Here is a 19,750-nt window from a genome sequence, read left to right as displayed (position 1 = left end):
CAGTCACTAAGCTGTGTCCGACTCTTTGTGACCCCATGGACCGCAGCACCCCAGGCCTCCCTGTCCATCACCAACTCCTGGAGTTTACCCAAACTCATGTCCATTGAGTCAGTGATGCCATCTGACCGTCTCATCCTCTGTCGTCCCCGTCTCCTCCTGCCCTCAATCTTTCCCAGCATCAGGGTCTTTTCAATGAGTCAGTTCTTCACATGAGGTGGCCAAAGTATTGGAGTTTCAGCTTCAACCTCAGTCCTTCCAATGAACACCCAGGACTGATCTCCTTTAGGACTGGTTGGATCTCCTTGCTGTGCAAGGGACTCTCAAGAGTCTTCTCCAACACCACAGTTCAAAAGCATCAATTCTTCAGCGCTCAGCTTTCTTTGCAGTCCAACTCTCACATCCATACATGAACACTGGAAAAACCATAGCCTTGACTAGAAGGACCTTTGTTGGCAAAGGAATGTCTCTGCTTTTTAATATACTGTTTTGTTATACGTTCTATTTATTTATTTAACTTTTTTTTTCTATATTGGAGTGCAGTTGACTAACAATGTTGTGTCAGTTTCAAGTGGACAGCAGGTGATTCAGTTATTGCCCTTTTGAATTCTTTTCCTGTTTAGACCATTAACTATGGAACAGAGTTCCCTGCACCAAAAAGTAGGCTATCCATTTTAAATATGGCAGTGTGTACATGTCAATCCCAAACTCCCTATCTTTCCCCAGCCCTGCCCTCTCCCTAGTAACTATGGTTAGTTCTCTAAGTCTCTGTGAGTCTGTTTCTGTTTTATAAACAAAGTCATTTGTATCATATTTTTTTAGATTCCACATATGAGCTATATCATACAATATTTCTCTTTTGTCTGGCTGACTTTACTCAATATGACAATTTTTAGATTCATGTTGCTGCAAATGGCATTATTTCACTGTTTGTCATGGCTGAGTAATATTCCATTGTATATATGTGCCACATCTTTATCTCTTCTTCCATTCATGACCACTTAGGTTGCTTCTACTTCTTGACTATGATAAATAGTGCTGTAATATCAATGTGCATGTGTCTTGTCAAATTATGTTTTTCTCCAGATATACGCCCAGGAGTGGGGTTGCTGGACCTAGTTTTAGTTTCTTAAGAAAACTCCATACTGTTTTCTATAGTGGCTGTACCAATTTACATTCCCACCAACAGTGTAGGATGGGTCCCTTCTCACTATACTCATTTATTGTTTGTGGGTTTTTTTGATGATAGACATTTTGATTGGTGTTAGGTAATATCTCATTTTAGTTTTGATTTGTATTTCTCTAAAATTTAGTGATGTTGAACATCTTTTCATGTGGCTCTTGGCCATCTGTAGGTCTTCTTTGGAGAAATGTTTAGGTCTTCCACCCATTTTGGATTGGGTGGTTTGTTTTGATAACATTAAACTGTATAAGCTGTTTGTAAATTTTGGAGACTAATCTCTATTTGGTCACATCATTTACAAACATTTTCTCTCATTATGTGGGTTGCCTTTTCATTTTGTTTATGGTTTCCTTTGCTGTGCAAAAGTTTTTGAGTTTAATTAGGTCTGCCTGCAATGCAGGAGACCTGGTTTGATCCCTAGGTTGGGAAGATCCCCCAGAGAAGGGAAAGGCTATCCACCCCAGTATTCTTGCCTGGAGAATTTCATGGACTGTATAGTCCGCAGGGTTGCAGAGTTGGAAGTGACTGAGTGACTTTCACTTTCAGGTCTCATTTGTTTATGTTTATTTCCATTACTCTCATGCAGCAAAATTTTATGAGAGTTGTCTAGACCTAGTTTCCCTAAGTTGTCTTCTGACATTTTGTCATAAACCTCTCTGATCTGGCATTCCCCAACTTACCACTTCCTTGAAAGAGCTCTTATTGAGATAAAGAGCAATCACTTTTTTACTAAATTCAATGGCCAATTTTCAATTCTCATGTTATTTGACCATTATAGGCATTAGACATGGCTGATCACTACACCTTCTCCACACACTGGATTCATTTGGATTCCAGGACAAGACACTCAGCTGGTTTCCCTTGTCAGTATCTCCTTCTTTGTTTCCTCTGCTGGTTTCTTCTCATTCACTTGATATTTAATATTGACACATTGCAGGATTTGGTCCTTTGTCTTCATTCCTTTTCTGCCCACAATCATTTTCTCAACGATCTTGCTCAGTTTCATGACTTTAAACATAACACATAAGCTCAGGAATCCAAAATTAATTTTTTCAGCATACACCACCTCTCTCCTGAACTCTAGACTCATTTCAGTTTTTTTTTTTCTAAATTACTTTAATCAATTTACAATGTTGTGTTAATTTCTGCTGTACAACAAAGTGACTCAGTTATACACATGTTGTGCATACTAAGTCATGTCTAACTCTTTGTGACCCCATGGACTGTAGTCCACCAGGCTCCTCTGTCCATGGGATTTTCCTGGCAAGAACACTAGAGTGGGTTGCCATTTCCTCCTGCATGGGATCTTTCTGACCCAGGAATAAAACCCAAGTCTCTGGCATTGGCAGGTGGATTCTTCACCACTGATCCACCAGGGAAGCCTATACAGATATAGATATTCTTTTTTATATTCTTTTCCATTATGGTTTATCACAAGTTTATCATAGTTTAACATAGGTTTATCATAGTTCCCTGTGCTATACAGTAGGACCTGAACTCTAGACTATTATATTGAATCTCTTATTTGACATTTTTTCTCAATATCTAACATAAATTTGAAATGCATTGCATTCCAAACTGAATTCTATATCTCAGCTGGTTCCCTGCATACCTTTCTCATTTAAATGCATGGCCATTCCCATTTTCCTGCTGCTAATACTAAAAACCTAACTCAATGAAACTATAAGCCATGCCTTGTAGGGTCATCCAAGATGGTCAGGTCATGGTGGAGAGTTCTGACAAAATGTGGTTCACTGGAGAAGGGAATGGCAAACCACTTCAGTATTCTTGCCTTGAGAATCCCATGAACAGTATGAAAAGGCCAAAAGATATGACACTGAAAGATGAACTCCCCAGGTTGGTGCCCAAAATTCTACTGGAGAAGAGTGGAGAAATAACTCCAGAAAGAATGAAGATACAGAGCCAAAGAGAAAACAATGTCCAGTTGCGGGTATGACTGGTGATAGAAGTCAAGTTCCATGCTGTAAAAAGCAATATTGCATAGGAACCTGGAAGTTAGGTTCATGAATCAAGGGAAATCAGAAGTGGTCAAACAGGAGATGGCAAGCATGAACATTTACATTTTAGTAATCAGTAAACTAAAATGGACTGGAATAGGTGAATTTAATTCAGGTAACCATTATATCTACTACTGTGTGCAAGAATTCCTTAGAAGATATGGAGTAGCCATCGCAGTCAATGAAAGAGTCCAAAATGAAGCACTTGGATGCCATCTCAAAAATAACAGAACAATCTCTGTTCATTTCCAAGGTAACCCATTCAATATCAGAGTAATCCAACTCTATGCCCTGACCAGTAATGATAAAGAAGCTGAAACTGAACAGTTCTATGAAGACTTACAAGACCTTCTAGAACTAGCACTCAAAAAAGATGTCCTTTTCATTATAGGGGACTGGAATGCAGAACTAGGAAGTCAAGAGATATTTGGACTAACAGGCAAATTTGGCCTTGGAATACAAAATGAAGCAGGGCAAAGGCTATTAGAGTTTTGCCAAGAGAATGCACTGATCATAGCAAAACCCTCTTTCAACAACATAAGAGAAGACTCTACACATGGACATCACCAGACTGTCAACACCGAAATCAGATTGGTTATATTCTTTGCAGCCAAACATGGAGAAGCTCTTGACAGTCAGCAAGAAGAAGACTGGGAGCTGACTGTGGCACAGATCATGAACTCCTTATTGCTAAATTCAGACTTAAACTGAAGAAAGGGAAAACCACTAGACCATTCAGGTATGACCTAAATCAAATCCCTTATATTTATAGAGTGAAAGTGAGAAATAGATTCACGGGATTAGATTTGATAGACAGAGTACCCGATGAACTATGGACAGAGGTTCATGACATTGTACCGGAGGCAGTAATCAAATCAACCCCAAGAAAAAGAAATGCAAAAAGGCAAAATGGTTGTCTGAGCAGGCCTTACAAATAACTGAGAAAAGAAGAGGGGTAAAAGGCAAAGGAGAAAAGGAAATATATACCCATTTGAATACAGAGTTCCAAAGAATAGCAAGGAGAGATAAGAAAGCCTTACCTGTGGCGGATTCATTTCGATGTTTGGCAAAACCAATACAATATTGTAAAGTTTAAAAATAAAATAAAATTAAAAAAAAAAAAGAAAAAGAAAGCCTTACTCAGAAAATGAGAGATACAAGGGAATATTTCAAAAAAAAAATGGGCACAATAAAGAACAGAAATGGTATGGGCTTAGCAGAAGCAGAAGATATTAAGAAGAGGTGGTAAGACTACACAGAAGAACTAAACAAAAAAGATCTTCATGACCCAGATAACCATGCTGGTGTGATCACTCACCTAGAGCCAGACATCCTGGAATGTGAAGACAAGTGGGCCTTAGGAAACAAAGTTAGTGGAGGTGATGGAATTCCAGTTGAGCTCTTTCAAAACCTAAAAGATGATGCTGTGAAAGTGCTACACTCAATATGCCAACAAATTTGGAAAACTCAGCAGTGGCCATAGGACTGGAAAAGATCGTTTTCATTCCAATCCTAAAGAAAGGCACTGCCAAAGAATACTCAAACAACCACACAATTGCTCTCATCTCACATACTAGCAAAGTAATGCTTAAAATTCTCCAAGCCAGGCTTCAACATTACATGAACGGTGAACTTCCAGATGTTCAAGCTGGATTTAGAAAAGATAGAGAAACCAGAGATCAAATTGCCAAATTTGTTGGATTATCAAAAAAGCAAGACAGTTCCAGAAAAATATCTACTTCTGCTTTATTGACTTTGCCAAAGCTTTTGACTGTGTGGTCAAAATAAAATGTGCAAAATTCTTAAAGAGATTGGAATGCCAGACCACCTTACACACCTCCTGAGAAACCTGTATGCAGGTCAAGAAGCAACAGTTAGCACCGGCCATGGAACAACAGACTGGTTCCAAATCAGAAGAGTATGTCAAGGCTGTACCCTGTCACCCTACTTATTTAACTTATATGCAGAGTATATCATGTGAAATGCCGGACTGGAAGAAGCACAAGCTGGAATCAAGATTGCTAGGAGAAATATCAATAAACTCATATACATAGATGATACCACCCTTATGGCAGAAAGTGAAGAGCAAATAAAGAGCCTCTTGCTGAAAGTGAAAGAGGAGAATGAAAAGGCTGGATTAAAACTCAACATTCAAAAAATGAAGTTCATGGTATCCAGTTCCATCACTTCATGGCAAATAGATGGAGGAACAGTGGAAACAGTGACAGACTTTATTTTCTTGGGCTCCAAAATCACTGCAGATGGTTACTGCAGCCATGAAATTAAAAGATGCTTGCTTCTTGGAAGAAAAACTATGATCAACCTAGACAGCATATTAAAAAGCAGAGACATTACTTTGCTGATAAAGTTCCATCTAGTCAAAGCTATGGTTTTTCCAGTAGTCATGTATGGATGTGAGAACTGGACCATAAGGAAAGCTGAATGCTGAAGAATTGATGCTTTTGACCCGTGGTGTTGGAGAAGACCCTTGAGAGTTCCTTGCACAGCAAGGAGATCCAACCAATCCATACTACAGGAAATCAGTCCTGAATATTCATTGGAAGGACTGATGCTAAAGCTGAAACTCCAGTATTTGGCCACATGATGGGAAGAACTGACTCACCGGAAAAGACCCTGATGCTGGGAAAGTTTGAAGGCAGGATGAGAAGGGGATGACAGAGGATGAGATGGTTGGATGGCATCATATTTGATGGATATGAATTTGAACAAGCTCTGGGAGTTGGTGATGACAGGGAAGCCTGCCATGCTGCAGTCCATGGGTTCAGAGAGCATTGGGCACAACTGAGTAACTGAAATGAACAGAACTGATACTAAAATCCTGAGTTCTTCACACTTCTCTATTACAGTTCACTTCTAATTCAAGAATGCATTTAAATCAGTTCTGATGAGGTGAATGAAACTGGAGCCTCTCATACAGAGTGAAGTAAGCCAGAAAGAAAAACACCAATACAGTATATGGTAAAGATGGTAACAATAACCCTGTATGCAAGACATCAAAAGAGACACAGATGTATAGAACAGTCTTTTGGACTCTGTGGGTGGGAGAGGGCGAGGGTGGGATGATTTGGGAGAACGACATTGAAACATGTATAATATCATATGTGAAATGAATTGCCAGTCCAGGTTCGATGCATGATACAGGATGCTCAGGGCTGGTGCACTGGGATGACCCAGACGAATGGTATTGGGAGGGAGGTAGGAGAGGGTTCAGGATGGGGAACACCTGTACACCCATGGCAGATTCATGTTGATGTATGGCAAAACCAATACAATATTGTAAAGTAAAAAAAAGAAAAAAGAAATAGATTGATCATAAAATAATAATAATGGCACCCTACTTTCAAAGTATACCCATAATTTTTTCTCTCCTACCACTTCCACTTGAAAATACACTGGATCCTTGACCCTAAGCATCTATTGTTAACATCAGCCATAGTGATTTTGTGAAGATGGAGTTCAGCATAGGTGAGACCATGCCATTGCTCTACTGAAAACCTGTGATGACTCCCACTTCACTCTGAGTAGAAGCTACAATTCTTACATTGACTTAAAGAGCTCACCATGATCTGGCCCCTTTTTACTTCTCTCCCTACCTCTCTTATACTCTTACCATCAAATTACTGTGTTTGCATCATGAGGGCCCCTATATTGATCCTGGAGCACATCAATCAGGTTCCTACCCCTCCTGTAGGGCCCTTGTACCAGCTATTACCTCTCCCAGGAGTGCTTTTCCTTCAGACATTCACAGGCACAATGCCCCTATTTTCTTCAAGTATCTTCTCAAATGCCACCTTTTCAATGAGGCCTACAAGCCACCTAAAAATTCAATTGTCCTAGAATTCATACATGCTTTTTGCTAGCTCTGTTTTCTTCTCACTTTTATCTTACTACTTATCACCTTCTAATTTACTAAACACTTTACTGATTTTTATATGTATTGTTTATGGCCAGACTTCTCCATGATAAAATGCTAGCTCTGGAAGCAAGGAATTTTCATTTGTTCTCTAATTAATCACAAATACTTCTTCTTAATTTGGAGTATAACTGCTTTACCACGTGTGTTAGTTTCTGCTGTACAAAGAAGTGAATCAGCTACATGTATACATATATCCCTTCCCTTCTGAGTCACACTACCTCCCGAGTCACACTCCCTCCCCATCCCCAGCTGTCTAGGTCACCACGAGCACCAAGCTAAGCTCCCTGTGTTAAGCAGCTTCACACTAGCTATCTATTTTACATATCATAGTGTATATGTCAATGCTACTCTGTCGATTTGTCCCACCCTCCCATCACAAATACTTGTGAGAGTTCCTGGCATGGACTAGGTACTCAACAAGTAACTTTTAGATATGTGAAACCAACAAGTAAAACTTCTATAGAAGATAAAATATGTTGCATCAGTGACAATCTGAGTTATCTTACAAAGTCTAAGCAGGGCCATGAAATATGTCTCAGAGTTAGTGATATTAAGACTGAGATGCAAATGATTAGAGGTAGTTATATAAGCAAAGTTGGGGGCTGGGGAGTAGATCCTTTCAGAGGAAACAGTGCATCAAGGCCCCTTGGTAAAAAAACCACTAGGAAAGACTGAAATGAATTAATATGGTTGGGGCTAAGGAGAGCAATTGAAGGGATGATGAAAAACTATTAGTGAAGACTGAAAGGAATTTAATATGATTGGGACTTAGGATAGCAACTGAAGGAATGGTAAAATGTGGGACTAAAAATATAAGAAGGAATTATTTTAAAGAGATACTTAAAAGTGATCATGTAAGTTATCTTCTAAATGAGGGTATTCCTAAGAATCAAAGTGGATTTCTCTTCATAATGGCACAAGGACAATGTATATAATCTGGTACTGTCCTGGGAAAACAAGGACTGCTTCAAGTAAAAAAAAAAAAGAGAAAGAGAGAGTTTGATCATCCAATTGTAAACGTTTTTATAGTATAAAATTTAGACTTTTTCCCCAATAGCTAATAGGAAGAGATTAAAGATTAATGCAGGAGCATGATTATAACATTATGTAAAAATTGTTACTCTGGTAGCAAGTTGGAGAGCAGTGCAAGGCAGCAAGCCTGGAGGCATGGAGAAGAGACTGGGGGGATTCTGCAGTGGAAGGACAGAATGATGGAGACCCAGATCAACCAAACTGAGTATGGACATGGCAACGAATGACTTTAGAGGCCACTTGATCAAATTTAGTGGAATTCAGTGAAATACAAAGTATAAGAAGAGAAAAATAGTGAAACATTAGAATTCTGTCATTACAAATCAAAGGATGATGGTATCACATTTTTTAGCAAAAAAGAAAAAATGAAGGAGGAAATTGTTTGAATGAATATAGAAAGATTAGCTCAATTAGAATATACCACATTGGTTTTTCCAATGCTTGTTTGATTTTTCCAAATAGCCCATGGACAGTTGAATATGTTGCTATGAAAAGAGAGTTAAGGTCATGGTTTAGGTAAGGGGATCATCAATTTATGGAGAAGAATTGAATCTTTGAGAGCAGACGCAACAATTTAGGGAAAATGAATGTGCAGGGTGCAGAGGAAATAGCACTAGAGCATTTTAAGAAGAACATGGTCAATATTGTCATTGGCTGTGACGATTCCACTGGATTTAGTGAGGAAGAGTAGAGCAATGGCCTTTCCAGAGCAGTTTCAGTGATATACTGGTTGCAGATTTCAGACTGAACTGGTAGAGACATGAGGGAATGGCCAGATTTCAAGCCAGCAACTGAAGCCAACACTTGGAATTTATCTGTGAAGATGTCAAGGCATGCGGTCCAGAAATGTGTGTGTGTGTGTGTGTGTGTGTAAAGAGAGACATGAAGAGAGTCAGAGAAAGAGAAGCAGGGAGGAAAAATGAATTGGTGATTTAAAAAAAAAAATAAGAATTCAAGTAATGAGAAATAATAAAAACGGGAAGTCCCTAAGAGGGAAATGGAGAATGGCTTGCTGCATAAGTAAGGGTATTTTATTAAAATATTATAAGCTAAAAGAAGGAACACATTTTCCTTGTGATAGAAACTAAGTGCATGTAGGTTGTTATGTGGTTTGGTGACAAAATTTAATGGAAGTTCTTATTTGTCTGAATCTTTTTTAAAAAAATTCTGTGTCACAGAAGCCAACTTCAGTAAGGATTAGATGAAAGATTGGGGAGTTTGGGGAAACAGAGAGAGAATCTGAAAGAGCCATTATTGATAATTGAATGTAGAACTTACAAAGAAATACAGAAGTGTCTGGTGTTTATATTCTAATCAGATATATGAAACTATTGTTAGAAGTTTTGAACTGTTTTAATTTCTTACCAGTTTAACAGATTAGAAATTTTTTTCTGTGTATTTATTTAGTTATTTAGTCACCAAGTTTGTAATATGCACAAGTATATTTTAAATTTGACTTTGGAATTTTTAGAAAAACAAATATAGTTATTATTCTTTTTAAAGAAGGAAATTAATTATATTTTCAAATTTATTTATACTTACCCATGCTGGCAATTATGCTATGTACAGGCAATCTAGACGGTCCATGATAAAATGACCTTGGTACATTGCTTTTTTTCTGATGGTCGTGGTTTTTAAATGCTGAATTCTCTTCTTTGGTAATATTAATATAAAAACATGTATCTGTGGCATTCATAATATATCGAGGACCTGGATTCAGCAAAATGTTTTTATTATCCTCCCTCCTAATACCAATCAAGCAGACACCAAACCTTAATTTAAAAAAGAAAATAAAGGAGTTTAAGTTTAAAGTTCAGCAAAGGTCTTAGTTTTTTTCTTAAGCTTGCATATTAAGAAAATAAGTAAACTATTAAAAGGAAAAGGAAAAGTAAACCTCAAATAGGAAGACTTTAAAGCTTGAAAAGATCCTATAAGTTCAAAGTTCTTATCTCTATAGAAGAAAACAAACCAAAAAAAAAAAAAAATCCAGTATCTTTAGTGTTTTGTGAAATCAATTTGGATACTTAAGACTATATATACATTTTTTAATAAAAAAGAATGGAATAAAAGATAAAAGAAAACATCAAAGTAAATATCATTTAAGGGCATTTTTTTGGGGGGGAGGTAAATTTTGTGTTTATACTGGGTCTTACCATCAAATGTATATCTTAATTTGGCCAAAAAATAAAACAGTATTTTAATTAACACTTTAAAATTTAGATCTATATAAAAGATTCATTTTCTTGTGAATTTCTACAGCACTAAAATGTTTTTAAAGATAATTGAAAAGATGCTAAAGTCAATACTGGGCTTCCCTGGTGCCTCAGACAGTAAAGAATCTGCCTGCAATACAGGAGACCTGGGTTTGATCCCTGGATCAAGAAGATCCCCTGGAGAAGGGAATGGCAACCTGCTCCAGAGTTCTTGCTTGGAGAATTCCATGGAGAGGAGGAGCCTACTGGGCTATAGTCCATGGGGTTGCAAAGAGATGGACATGACTAAGTGAAAAATGCTTTCATTTTCAGTCAATATTCCTACTAAATTATACTTTATGCCCAAGAATCTTAACTTGTAGAGACCATACAAAAGGTGAGAATTCAAATGTCTCAATAATTATGATAATAATTCAAAAATACTTCAATATGAGCACCAATATGGGTTACATTATGGAAAACTGGATGTAAATTAATATTTTAATTCCATTCTGAGAAGGAAACATACTTTTTGTGTGCATGGAAAGAAGCATATGTGAAGCTCTTTCCTTCATATTCAGCAAAAAATGTGCTTTCTTCCAGAACGATGTGGTACACTTCATTCCCAGAGCATCTGCCGTACATCTTCTGCCACTGTTCTGGTGACTGCTGGCCTTCTCTGCAACAAAAGCACACACACATACACACGCACAGAGACAAACAGTGAATGTGGCTCAAAGCACAGTTGCTGTCCTACATACTCCAGAGTTTCCCAACTTCAGGAGGAACAAGCACAGTTCAAAGAAGTATCTGTGTTCAAAGTGATGACATCATCACCAAATATTTACAAAGAGTCACCTACAAGAATTTTGAAACTACAGAATATAGATACTTGCTAAATGGAAAATTCTTTAAAAGAATTTCACAATCCAGTTAATAAAAGCATTTATTGTGATCATGAACCATTGAGCTGTAGCAACTGAATTTTTATGTGTATTAAGTCATGCACAGCCTATATATACTTGTCTTATAGTCTCAATAATATAACCCACTTCATCCCATTTATAAGACCTGCTTGGCCCCTGTATGTTTTTTACTTTGCTTTGTATTTAAAATTATAAATATACACATCTCAATTATTCAGTTTGATTTCATAAAAAAATATACTCTTTATTTCTGTCCAAATCATACAGTGGCATTCTCTCAATTGTGTAGAAGTTAACGAAAGATACATTTTGTGATAAAAGAATCTCTGAAAGAGATTTTCGAAAGTACTTTTTAAAAAGAAGGTAAGTTTATCACAGAAAATGTAGTTTCTTTTTCCCCCCTCTAGAATAGCCTGCTCAGTGGCTTTAGAAATGTATCAAAAATTCAACTTATGCAAAATTTATTGTGAAGATACATGAATGATTTCCCATTTTGTACAATAAATTCCACTTGGTGAATAAAGCTTATGAACTGTTAAGTACAAGAAATACACATTCTAGAATAAATGTGATACATTTATAAAAATCAAAAATATTTCACCATAATCTCTGTAGCTTCTGCATGGATTAAAGTCATACCTATCATATTTTTAACTGAGTTTTGTTTGAAGGGTTACTGGGAAATAAACATTTATAAACATTTTCAAAGTGGCAGTAAGTTTTTTTTTTTTTTTAATGTATATTTTCCAGGTATGTTTCATTTGTAGTTCATTCCTTCTTGAAAGTGAAAGCCGCTCAGTCGTGTCCAACTCTTTGTGATTCCATGGATTGTGGAATTCTCTAGGCCAGAATACTGGAGTGGGTTGCCATTCCCTTTTCCACGGGATCTTCTTAATCCAGGGATCAAACCCAGGTCTCCTGCACTGCAGGTGGAGTCTTTACTGCTGAGCCACAAGGGAAGCCCAAGAATACTGGAATGGGTAGCCTATTTCTTCTCCAGCAGATCTTCCTGACCCACTAATCAAACTGGGGTCTCCTGCATTGCAAGCAGATTCTTTACCAACTGAGCTATCAGATCAGATCAGATCAGATCAGTCGCTCAGTCATGTCTGACTCTTTGTGATCCCATGAATCCCAGCACGCCAGGCCTCCCTGTCCATCACCAACTCTCGGAGTTCACTCAGACTCACGTCCATCGAGTCAGTGATGCCATACAGCCATCTCATCCTCTGTCGTCCCCTTCTCCTCTTACCCCCAATCCATCCCAGCATCAGAGTCTTTTCCAATAAGTCAGCTCTTTGTATGAGGTGGCCAAAGTACTGGAGTTTCAGCTTTAGCATCATTCCTTCCAAAGAAATCCCAGGGCTGATCTCCTTCAGAATGGACTGGTTGGATCTCCTTGCAGTCCAAGGGACCCTCAAGAGTCTTGTCCAACACCAGAGTTCAAAAGCATCAATTCTTCTGCACGCAGCCTTCTTCACAGTCCAACTCTCACATCCATACATGACCACAGGAAAAATCATAGCCTTGACTAGATGGACCTTTGTTGCCAAAGTAATGTCTCTGCTTTTGAATATGCTATCTAGGTTGGTCATAACTTTCCTTCCAAGGAGTAAGCGTCTTTTAATTTCATGGCTGCAGTCACTATCTGTAGTGATATTGGAGCCCAGAAAAATAAAGTCTGACACTGTTTCCACTGTTTCCCCATCTATTTCCCATGAAGTGATAGGACTGGATGCCATGATCTTCGTTTTCTGAATGTTGAGCTTTAAGCCAACGTTTTCACTCTCCACTTTCACTTTCATCAAGAGGCTTTTGAGTTCCTCTTCACTTTCTGCCATAAGGGTGGTGTCATCTGAATATCTGAGGTTATTGATATTTCTCCCAGCAATCTTGATTCCAGCTTGTGTTTCTTCCAGTCCAGCGATTCTCATGATGTACTCTGCATATAAGTTAAATAAGCAGGGTGACAATATACAGCCTTGACGAACTCCTTTTCCTATTTGGAACCAGTCTGTTGTTCCATGTCCAGTTCTAACTGTTGCTTCCTGAGCTGCATACAGATTTCTCAAGAGGCAGGTCAGGTGGTCTGGTATTCCCATCTCTTTCAGAATTTTCCACAGTTTATTGTGATCCACACAGTCAAAGGCTTTGGCATAGTCAATAAAGCAGAAATAGATGTTTTTCTGGAACTCTCTTGCTTTTCCCATGATCCAGCAGATGTTGGCAATCTGATCTCTGGTTCCTCTGCCTTTTCTAAAACCAGCTTGAACATCACGATGTTCATGGTTCACATATTGCTGAAGCCTGGCTTGGAGAATTTTGAGCATTACTTTACTAATGTGTGAGATGAGTGCAATTGTGCAGTAGTTTGAGCATTCTTTGGCATTGCCTTTCTTTGGGATTGGAATGAAAACTGACCTTCTCCAGTCCTGTGGCCACTGCTGAGTTTTCCAAATTTGCTGGCATATTGAGTGCAGCACTTTCACAGCATCATCTTTCAGGATTTGGAATAGCTCAACTGGAATTCCATTACCTCCACTAGCTTTGTTCATAGTGATGCTTTCTAAGGCCAACTTGACTTCACATTCCAGGATGTCTGGCTCTAGGTGAGTGATCACACCATCATGATTATCTGGGTCTTGAAGATCTTTTTTGTACAGTTCTTCCGTGTATTCTTGCCATATCTTCTTAATATCTTCTGCTTCTGTTAGGTCCATACCATTTCTGTCCTTTATCGAGCTCATCTTTGCATGAAATGTTCCTTTGGTATCTCTGATTTTCTTGAAGAGATCTCTAGTCTTTCCCATTCTGTTGTTTTCCTCTATTTCTTTGCATTGATCGCTGAAGAAGGCTTTCTTATCTCTTCTTGCTATTCTTTGGAACTCTGCATTCAGATGTTTATCTATCTCTTTCCTTTTCTCCTTTGCTTTTCGCTTCTCTTCTTTTCACAGCTATTTGTAAGGCCTCCCCAGACAGCCATTTTGTTTTCTTGCATTTCTTTTCCATGGGAAAGGTCTTGATCCCTGTCTCCTGTACAATGTCACGAACCTCATTCCATAGTTCATCAGGCACTCTATCAGATTTAGTCCGTTAAATCTATTTCTCACTTCCAGTGTATAATCGTAAGGGATTTGAGTTAGGTCATACCTGAATGGTCTAGTGGTTTTCCCTATTTTCTTCAATTTAAGTCTGAATTTGGCAATAAGGAGTTCATGGTCTGAGCCACAGTCAGCTCCTGGTCTTGTTTTTGATGACTGTATAGAGCTTCTCCATCTTTGGCTGCAAAGAATATAATCAATCTGATTTTGGTGTTGACCATCTGGTTATGTCCATGTATAGAGTCTTCTCTTGTGTTGTTGGAAGAGTGTGTTTGTTATGACAGGGAAGCTTAAGACTTAAGATCCTGGGCCTTGGAGTCTGACTGCCTGATCTGAACCCTAACTCTACAATCTTGGGTGAGTTATTTAAGTTCTCTATGATACTTTACTTCCATAAAAAAAAATTATCAGTGGTACTGGGCTGCATTAAATGAGATAGTACAAATAAATCATTTGGCAGTACAAATTAATCATTTAGCAGATTTGGGGAGCATAGTAATCTTCAGTAAATATTAGTTTACATTATTATTTTGCTGGTATATCTTCTTTATTGCAGAACTTTGGAGCCACTTTCAACATTCCTAGTCAACAATATGAACAATATTACTCTTAAAGCCTTTACCCTTTTTTTCTATAATATTAATATATTTTTGGAAATAGGAAAATGTAAAACAAAACACATTTGACTATGGAATACATATGGCTACATCTAACTACTGTTTCCTAAGAATGATTATTCTTGATGGAGAACACCTTTTCCTTTCAAATAAAAACAAAGCTATCTTTGATATGTACCATACTGCTGCTTGGCAAGATAGCACTTGGCAAAGACAGAATCCATTTAAAAGGCTGAAAACATGAGAGAAGTTGCCAGTAATTCATCAGGGTTTCTTTGGCATCTGAAAGGCAGCATAGGGTCAAATAATAGTTGCATAAGGGCACTAAGAGCTGTTCGAGTGAATTACAAATCTAATTCCAGCTGCTGAAATGGAAATGCAATGTGGTAACTTGGAAGGAAACAGAAAAGGAGGGATTTTGACAAGGATGACTGTAATGAATTTCCTTCAATCACTTGCTTGTCTTCATGCTATTTCATAATGGCACCTTTTTACCAAACGTTTTTTAATGAGACTCTAATTTCAGCTAATTGTAAATATACAGAATTTTTTCCTTTTCACTTCATGTTAATTGCTTGAGAAATGTTGGAACTTAGCCACTCCATCTTCTACTGATGGGTATGTCTGGGTCTCACTTATTAATTCCTACATGAAATATTTATTGAGCACTTGGGATGTGCCAAGAAAAGTTCTAGATTTCAAGGCTAAGGCAGTTGACAAAAGGGCAGAAATGCTTTCTTTCTTGAAGCCTCTAGTGGAGGAAAACTGGCAGTAAAGCAAATTATGTGTTGGAAGTGGTAAGTGGTAGGGAGAAAAAAGAGAGAGAAATTTTCAGGGCTGGGTTGGAAAATAAATGCATAATTGAAGTAGACCTCCCTGAGAGAATAACATCTAAGTAAAAATCCTGAAAAGAGTGAGAGAGATAACCATAGCAGAGAAGACTGCTTATGGCAGAAGCAACAGCAAGCACTTCCCTGGGACAGGGCGGTGCCTGGGGTGGATGAGGAAAAGGAAGGAGGAGGAGGAACTGAGGCCAGAGGAATAACTAGCAGGGAAATGGGTCACACGGGGATTTCTAAAATCTTAAGATCATGTTGGGCTTTATTGGGAAAATTTGCAAAGATTCTGATTTATATTTTGCAAAAAATCCCTCTGGTCATTGTTCTGAGAATAGACTGAAGCAGTGGCAATGACCAGTGAGGACTTTACCACAAGGATCCAGCCAGAAGGTGATGGCTTTGGACCAGGGGAGATTCTGGGCATGTTCTAAAGGTGGACCTAGGTGTATTTGCTGACAGAAAAGAAAAATAGGAATAAACACCTTAAGGACCGAATGTTCATCAGAAATACAAAAATTAAATGATCGAATGAGTGAATAAATAAATAAATTCCATACAGCTAAAAGTGAAAATGCAAGAACTAATGCTTAGTGAGAATCATGGGGAAATATCAAATATAAAATGTTTGAAGAATTAAGGAGCTTTAGGTAGAGTATTTAGTGAACTAGGTCCTAGGGAGAAGACAGGTAAATCAGAGATCATATATGTGGGCTTCAGAAACAATTGAAATAAAAAACATTTCGAATGCTAGGTTCATGGATGCTCATGATAATATTCTTGTGCATTTAAGTGTCTGAAATAGATTTTAAAAATGAAATGCATGTTCACAAAAATGAAGAAACAAGCCAAAACTAGTAAGGATTTTAAGTTTTTGTTGATATAATTTTTCACTGCTACCTTTCAAAGAAGCATTATAGGGTATATTATACACCCACCCCCTTTACCAATGTTTTGAGAGTAACATTTTATTTAGGCAGAAAGTAATATTTTCCCTTTATACTATGATGAATGTATCAACTTTTTTCCAAATGGCTACCCAGTTATTCAATTTATTGAATAGTTCAATTTTTTAACCAATGATTTATAATAACTCCATTATCAAACACCAAATTCCGAGATGCCTATGGGCCTCTTTCTCAACTTTCTAGTCTGTCAAGTTGATTTGCCTTTGTCCATTCCCTAACACTACACTATATCAATTATTTTAGGTACAAAATTGTTCTAAAATACATCAGGGTAATCCCTCTCTTTATTGTTCTCCTTCAAAATTTTTCTTGCTATTTTGGTTTCTTCATTTTTCCATATGAACTTAAAATCAGCTTGATTACTTGAAAAAGAAAATTGTTGATATGATTATCGCAATGATTAATAAACCTGGGTGAAACTGACATCTTTGTGATACTGACATAACTTCATTTGTATGCTTGTTATTTGTCTCTTTCTGCCACCATCTCTCACTTAGCATGAAGCAGAATGTAAACACCATAACTTCTCAGACTATCTATCTTGTTTTCTGTGGGAGCATTTTACAGAATACGGTGAAGTGACTTCAAAACATATTTGTTTAATGACAAAATTTGATTCTTCTGAAACCTTTAAGATGCATGCTAGTATTATGCCCATCACATAGATAAAGAAACAGGATCAGTGGTTTCAAGTCTTTGGTCTTGCCAGCACAGATAGAAGAGTCTGTGACAAACACTGCCTTTTATTCAGAAACTTCAGTTCTGAATAGTCTAATATTCAGTGTGAATGTGGAGCTATTCTATTTCTTTTCTTCGGGCTACTAGAATTTGAGAGCCAAATTTTACTCCAACCTTTATTAATAATACAGGGCATTTCAGAGCCTATGGATTTGTTAAAAAAAAAAAACAAAGCATAAACCTTTTGTTTTCAACTTATCATTCTCTCCTTATTTTCTTTCATCTTTTCCTACTTCATGTATCTGGGCAGACTTAACTAAAGATTATATTTTAATGAGACAAAAATAATCATATAGCTGAGTAAATAATCTATTTACATTTTATACAAGAGAATTCTACCACTTAAATAACTCTTGAATGCACCACTTACCCTTTTCTCCATCATCAACTCTTACACTCTTAAAATATTCCTACTCCATTTCCTTGCCTCTTATATGGATTGGTGCTACAATAAGAATGAATTTCAAAATCTCAAATCACTTCAGGTCACTTTCCTGTTAAAAATAATTAAAGAGTTTCCTCCTCCCATCTGAAAAAGGTAAACTTTCTCATCATCACTACCAATCCCTCCTGACCTATGCCATGCCTGTCTTCCAAATTTCATCTGTCATTTCTGCCTCCTTTTTCTTGGGTGCTCCAGCAAACTTTAGTTTCCCCTGATCAAGAATCTCTCTTATCCAGGTCTTCTAACCTGTTCCTTCTTCCTCCTATGTCCTCCTCATTCTTGGACCCACAGTTCAGTCATTACTCTTTCAGCCATGCAGTGGTGGACTTCATGATAGTATAACATTAAATTATATTGACTAATCCTTAATGTCTTGCTTCCTTGTGAAATAGGCTCCATGGGACAAAGGACCATCTCTTGTTTACCATGCTATCTCTGAGACAAGACATCTGGTCTGACAGAGTAAGTCTTAATAAATGTTTTGTTAAATGAACAGAGTATAACCTAACAGTGTTCTTCATGCTCAATTACTAAATTTTTTGCTTTTCTAATTATATAATTCCTTTCTCCTTCACCAAAATCATTTTTACATCTTATCAATTACTTTCCCTATGATGAATTTGCTATTAGAATGAGGAGAAAAAGCCTTCACTGAGTTTCATAATCATAAATGGACATGAAAATAACTTAACCTCAGCAGCAGTAAAAAACAATAAAGATACTAAGGACAAAAAGCAAAGAATGAAAAGCTTCATGAAAATTATGAAAAGCCATTTAAGAAAGATTTACTCTGTGTTTACATGAATCGAATGACCATTTAGGGAAGACAGTCTGCTTCTGCATTTACTTACTGTTAGCCTCAAAGTAAACTCCAGCATGTAAAATAATATAGCCTGTAGTTTATATTTCTGACCCTTTACAGGCTACTTTACCATACTGACTGGTAATGCAGTAGTAATTGCATTATGCAGTAACTGACTGTATAGTAACTGACTGGAAATTAAACAGTAATAAATTCTTCCTAGACAGATTTATGTCTACCTTAATTTTCAAAATAATGCCAGCTCCAGTTGTTAGAAAAGGTGTTAGTAGAAAAAAGAAAGAGAATAAAAGAACATAAAAAGAAAATATTCTACTAGGAAAATAGAGGAAACACAGAATAAAAGCTTGTGCTCAATGCTTGAAAAAAATCTCTATTTTCCCTGAACAAAAGGTCATGCTGTAAAAATTCATAAATCCAATACCATAGTCATGAGAGCCTTAGAAAAGTTTCAGTGCACATCCTAGAACCAAAGGAGGCTTATGCCTGCTCCTTTCTGCATGCTTAAACCCTAAACAAAGGTCTTACATATATATACACATATATTTGGAAAAAGAAAGGAGAAGTATAAGGAGAGGTGATAGAGAACTGTTTATGAGAAAACAAACAAAAATGTCTGGTGAAGTAAATTGCAACTTTCATGTCAAAATTTTCAAGACCCTGTAGCCTTCACCCAAGCTCTTTTAAATCTCCAATTCCTGTCCAGTAATAATAATGTACTGGGGAGCTCCCACTTCTTTCAAATCCTGTTCAATGATTAGAAAGCTCTGTCTCATCTGATTTGAAAGTCCAATCTTCCCAGCTGAGGCTAATTCTCCCTGGAATGCTGCGGCTCTGAAGTGACTCACACTGGTCATCAAAGGCATCTCCTAGAGTCATGTAAACATGTTTGTGGAGTGTGGAGGGGTGGGACCACTTCCCTGTGTACCATCCCTGGGAA

The 19,750-nt window shown here is 37.4% G+C and overlaps 1 protein-coding gene and 1 long non-coding RNA gene across 10 annotated transcripts in view; one reads left to right on the top strand and one right to left on the bottom strand.

The window, feature by feature from the left end:
• The window catches only part of KCNT2 (potassium sodium-activated channel subfamily T member 2), a 436,001-nt gene that overhangs the window by 115,288 nt on the left and 300,963 nt on the right, over positions 1 to 19,750 (bottom strand). For 5 of the 8 annotated variants that reach the window (XM_070767900.1, XM_070767905.1, XM_070767901.1 and 2 more), the window contains exons 15-16: positions 10,889 to 11,059; positions 9,710 to 9,939 (exon numbers count right to left, since the gene is read on the bottom strand). In XM_070767900.1, coding sequence (XP_070624001.1) covers positions 9,710 to 9,939; positions 10,889 to 11,059 — 401 coding nt within the window. The remainder of the gene's footprint in view (positions 1 to 9,709; positions 9,940 to 10,888; positions 11,060 to 19,750) is intronic. The other 3 variants (XM_070767902.1, XM_070767903.1, XM_070767906.1) reach the window with 1 other exon arrangement.
• Positions 15,213 to 19,750, top strand: part of LOC139176314 (uncharacterized) — a 37,972-nt gene continuing 33,434 nt past the window's right edge. Inside the window, exons 1-2 of one of the 2 annotated variants that reach the window (XR_011560717.1) lie at positions 15,213 to 15,621; positions 18,383 to 18,452. This is a non-coding gene — a long non-coding RNA (uncharacterized lncRNA). The remainder of the gene's footprint in view (positions 15,622 to 18,382; positions 18,453 to 19,750) is intronic. The other variant, XR_011560716.1, reaches the window with a different exon arrangement.

Source organism: Bos indicus, chromosome 16, assembly GCF_029378745.1.
Source record: "Bos indicus isolate NIAB-ARS_2022 breed Sahiwal x Tharparkar chromosome 16, NIAB-ARS_B.indTharparkar_mat_pri_1.0, whole genome shotgun sequence".
Classification (NCBI taxonomy): domain Eukaryota; kingdom Metazoa; phylum Chordata; class Mammalia; order Artiodactyla; family Bovidae; genus Bos; species Bos indicus.
Note: the sequence above shows the minus strand (reverse complement) of the source record. Positions and strands in the feature narration are given on the sequence as shown.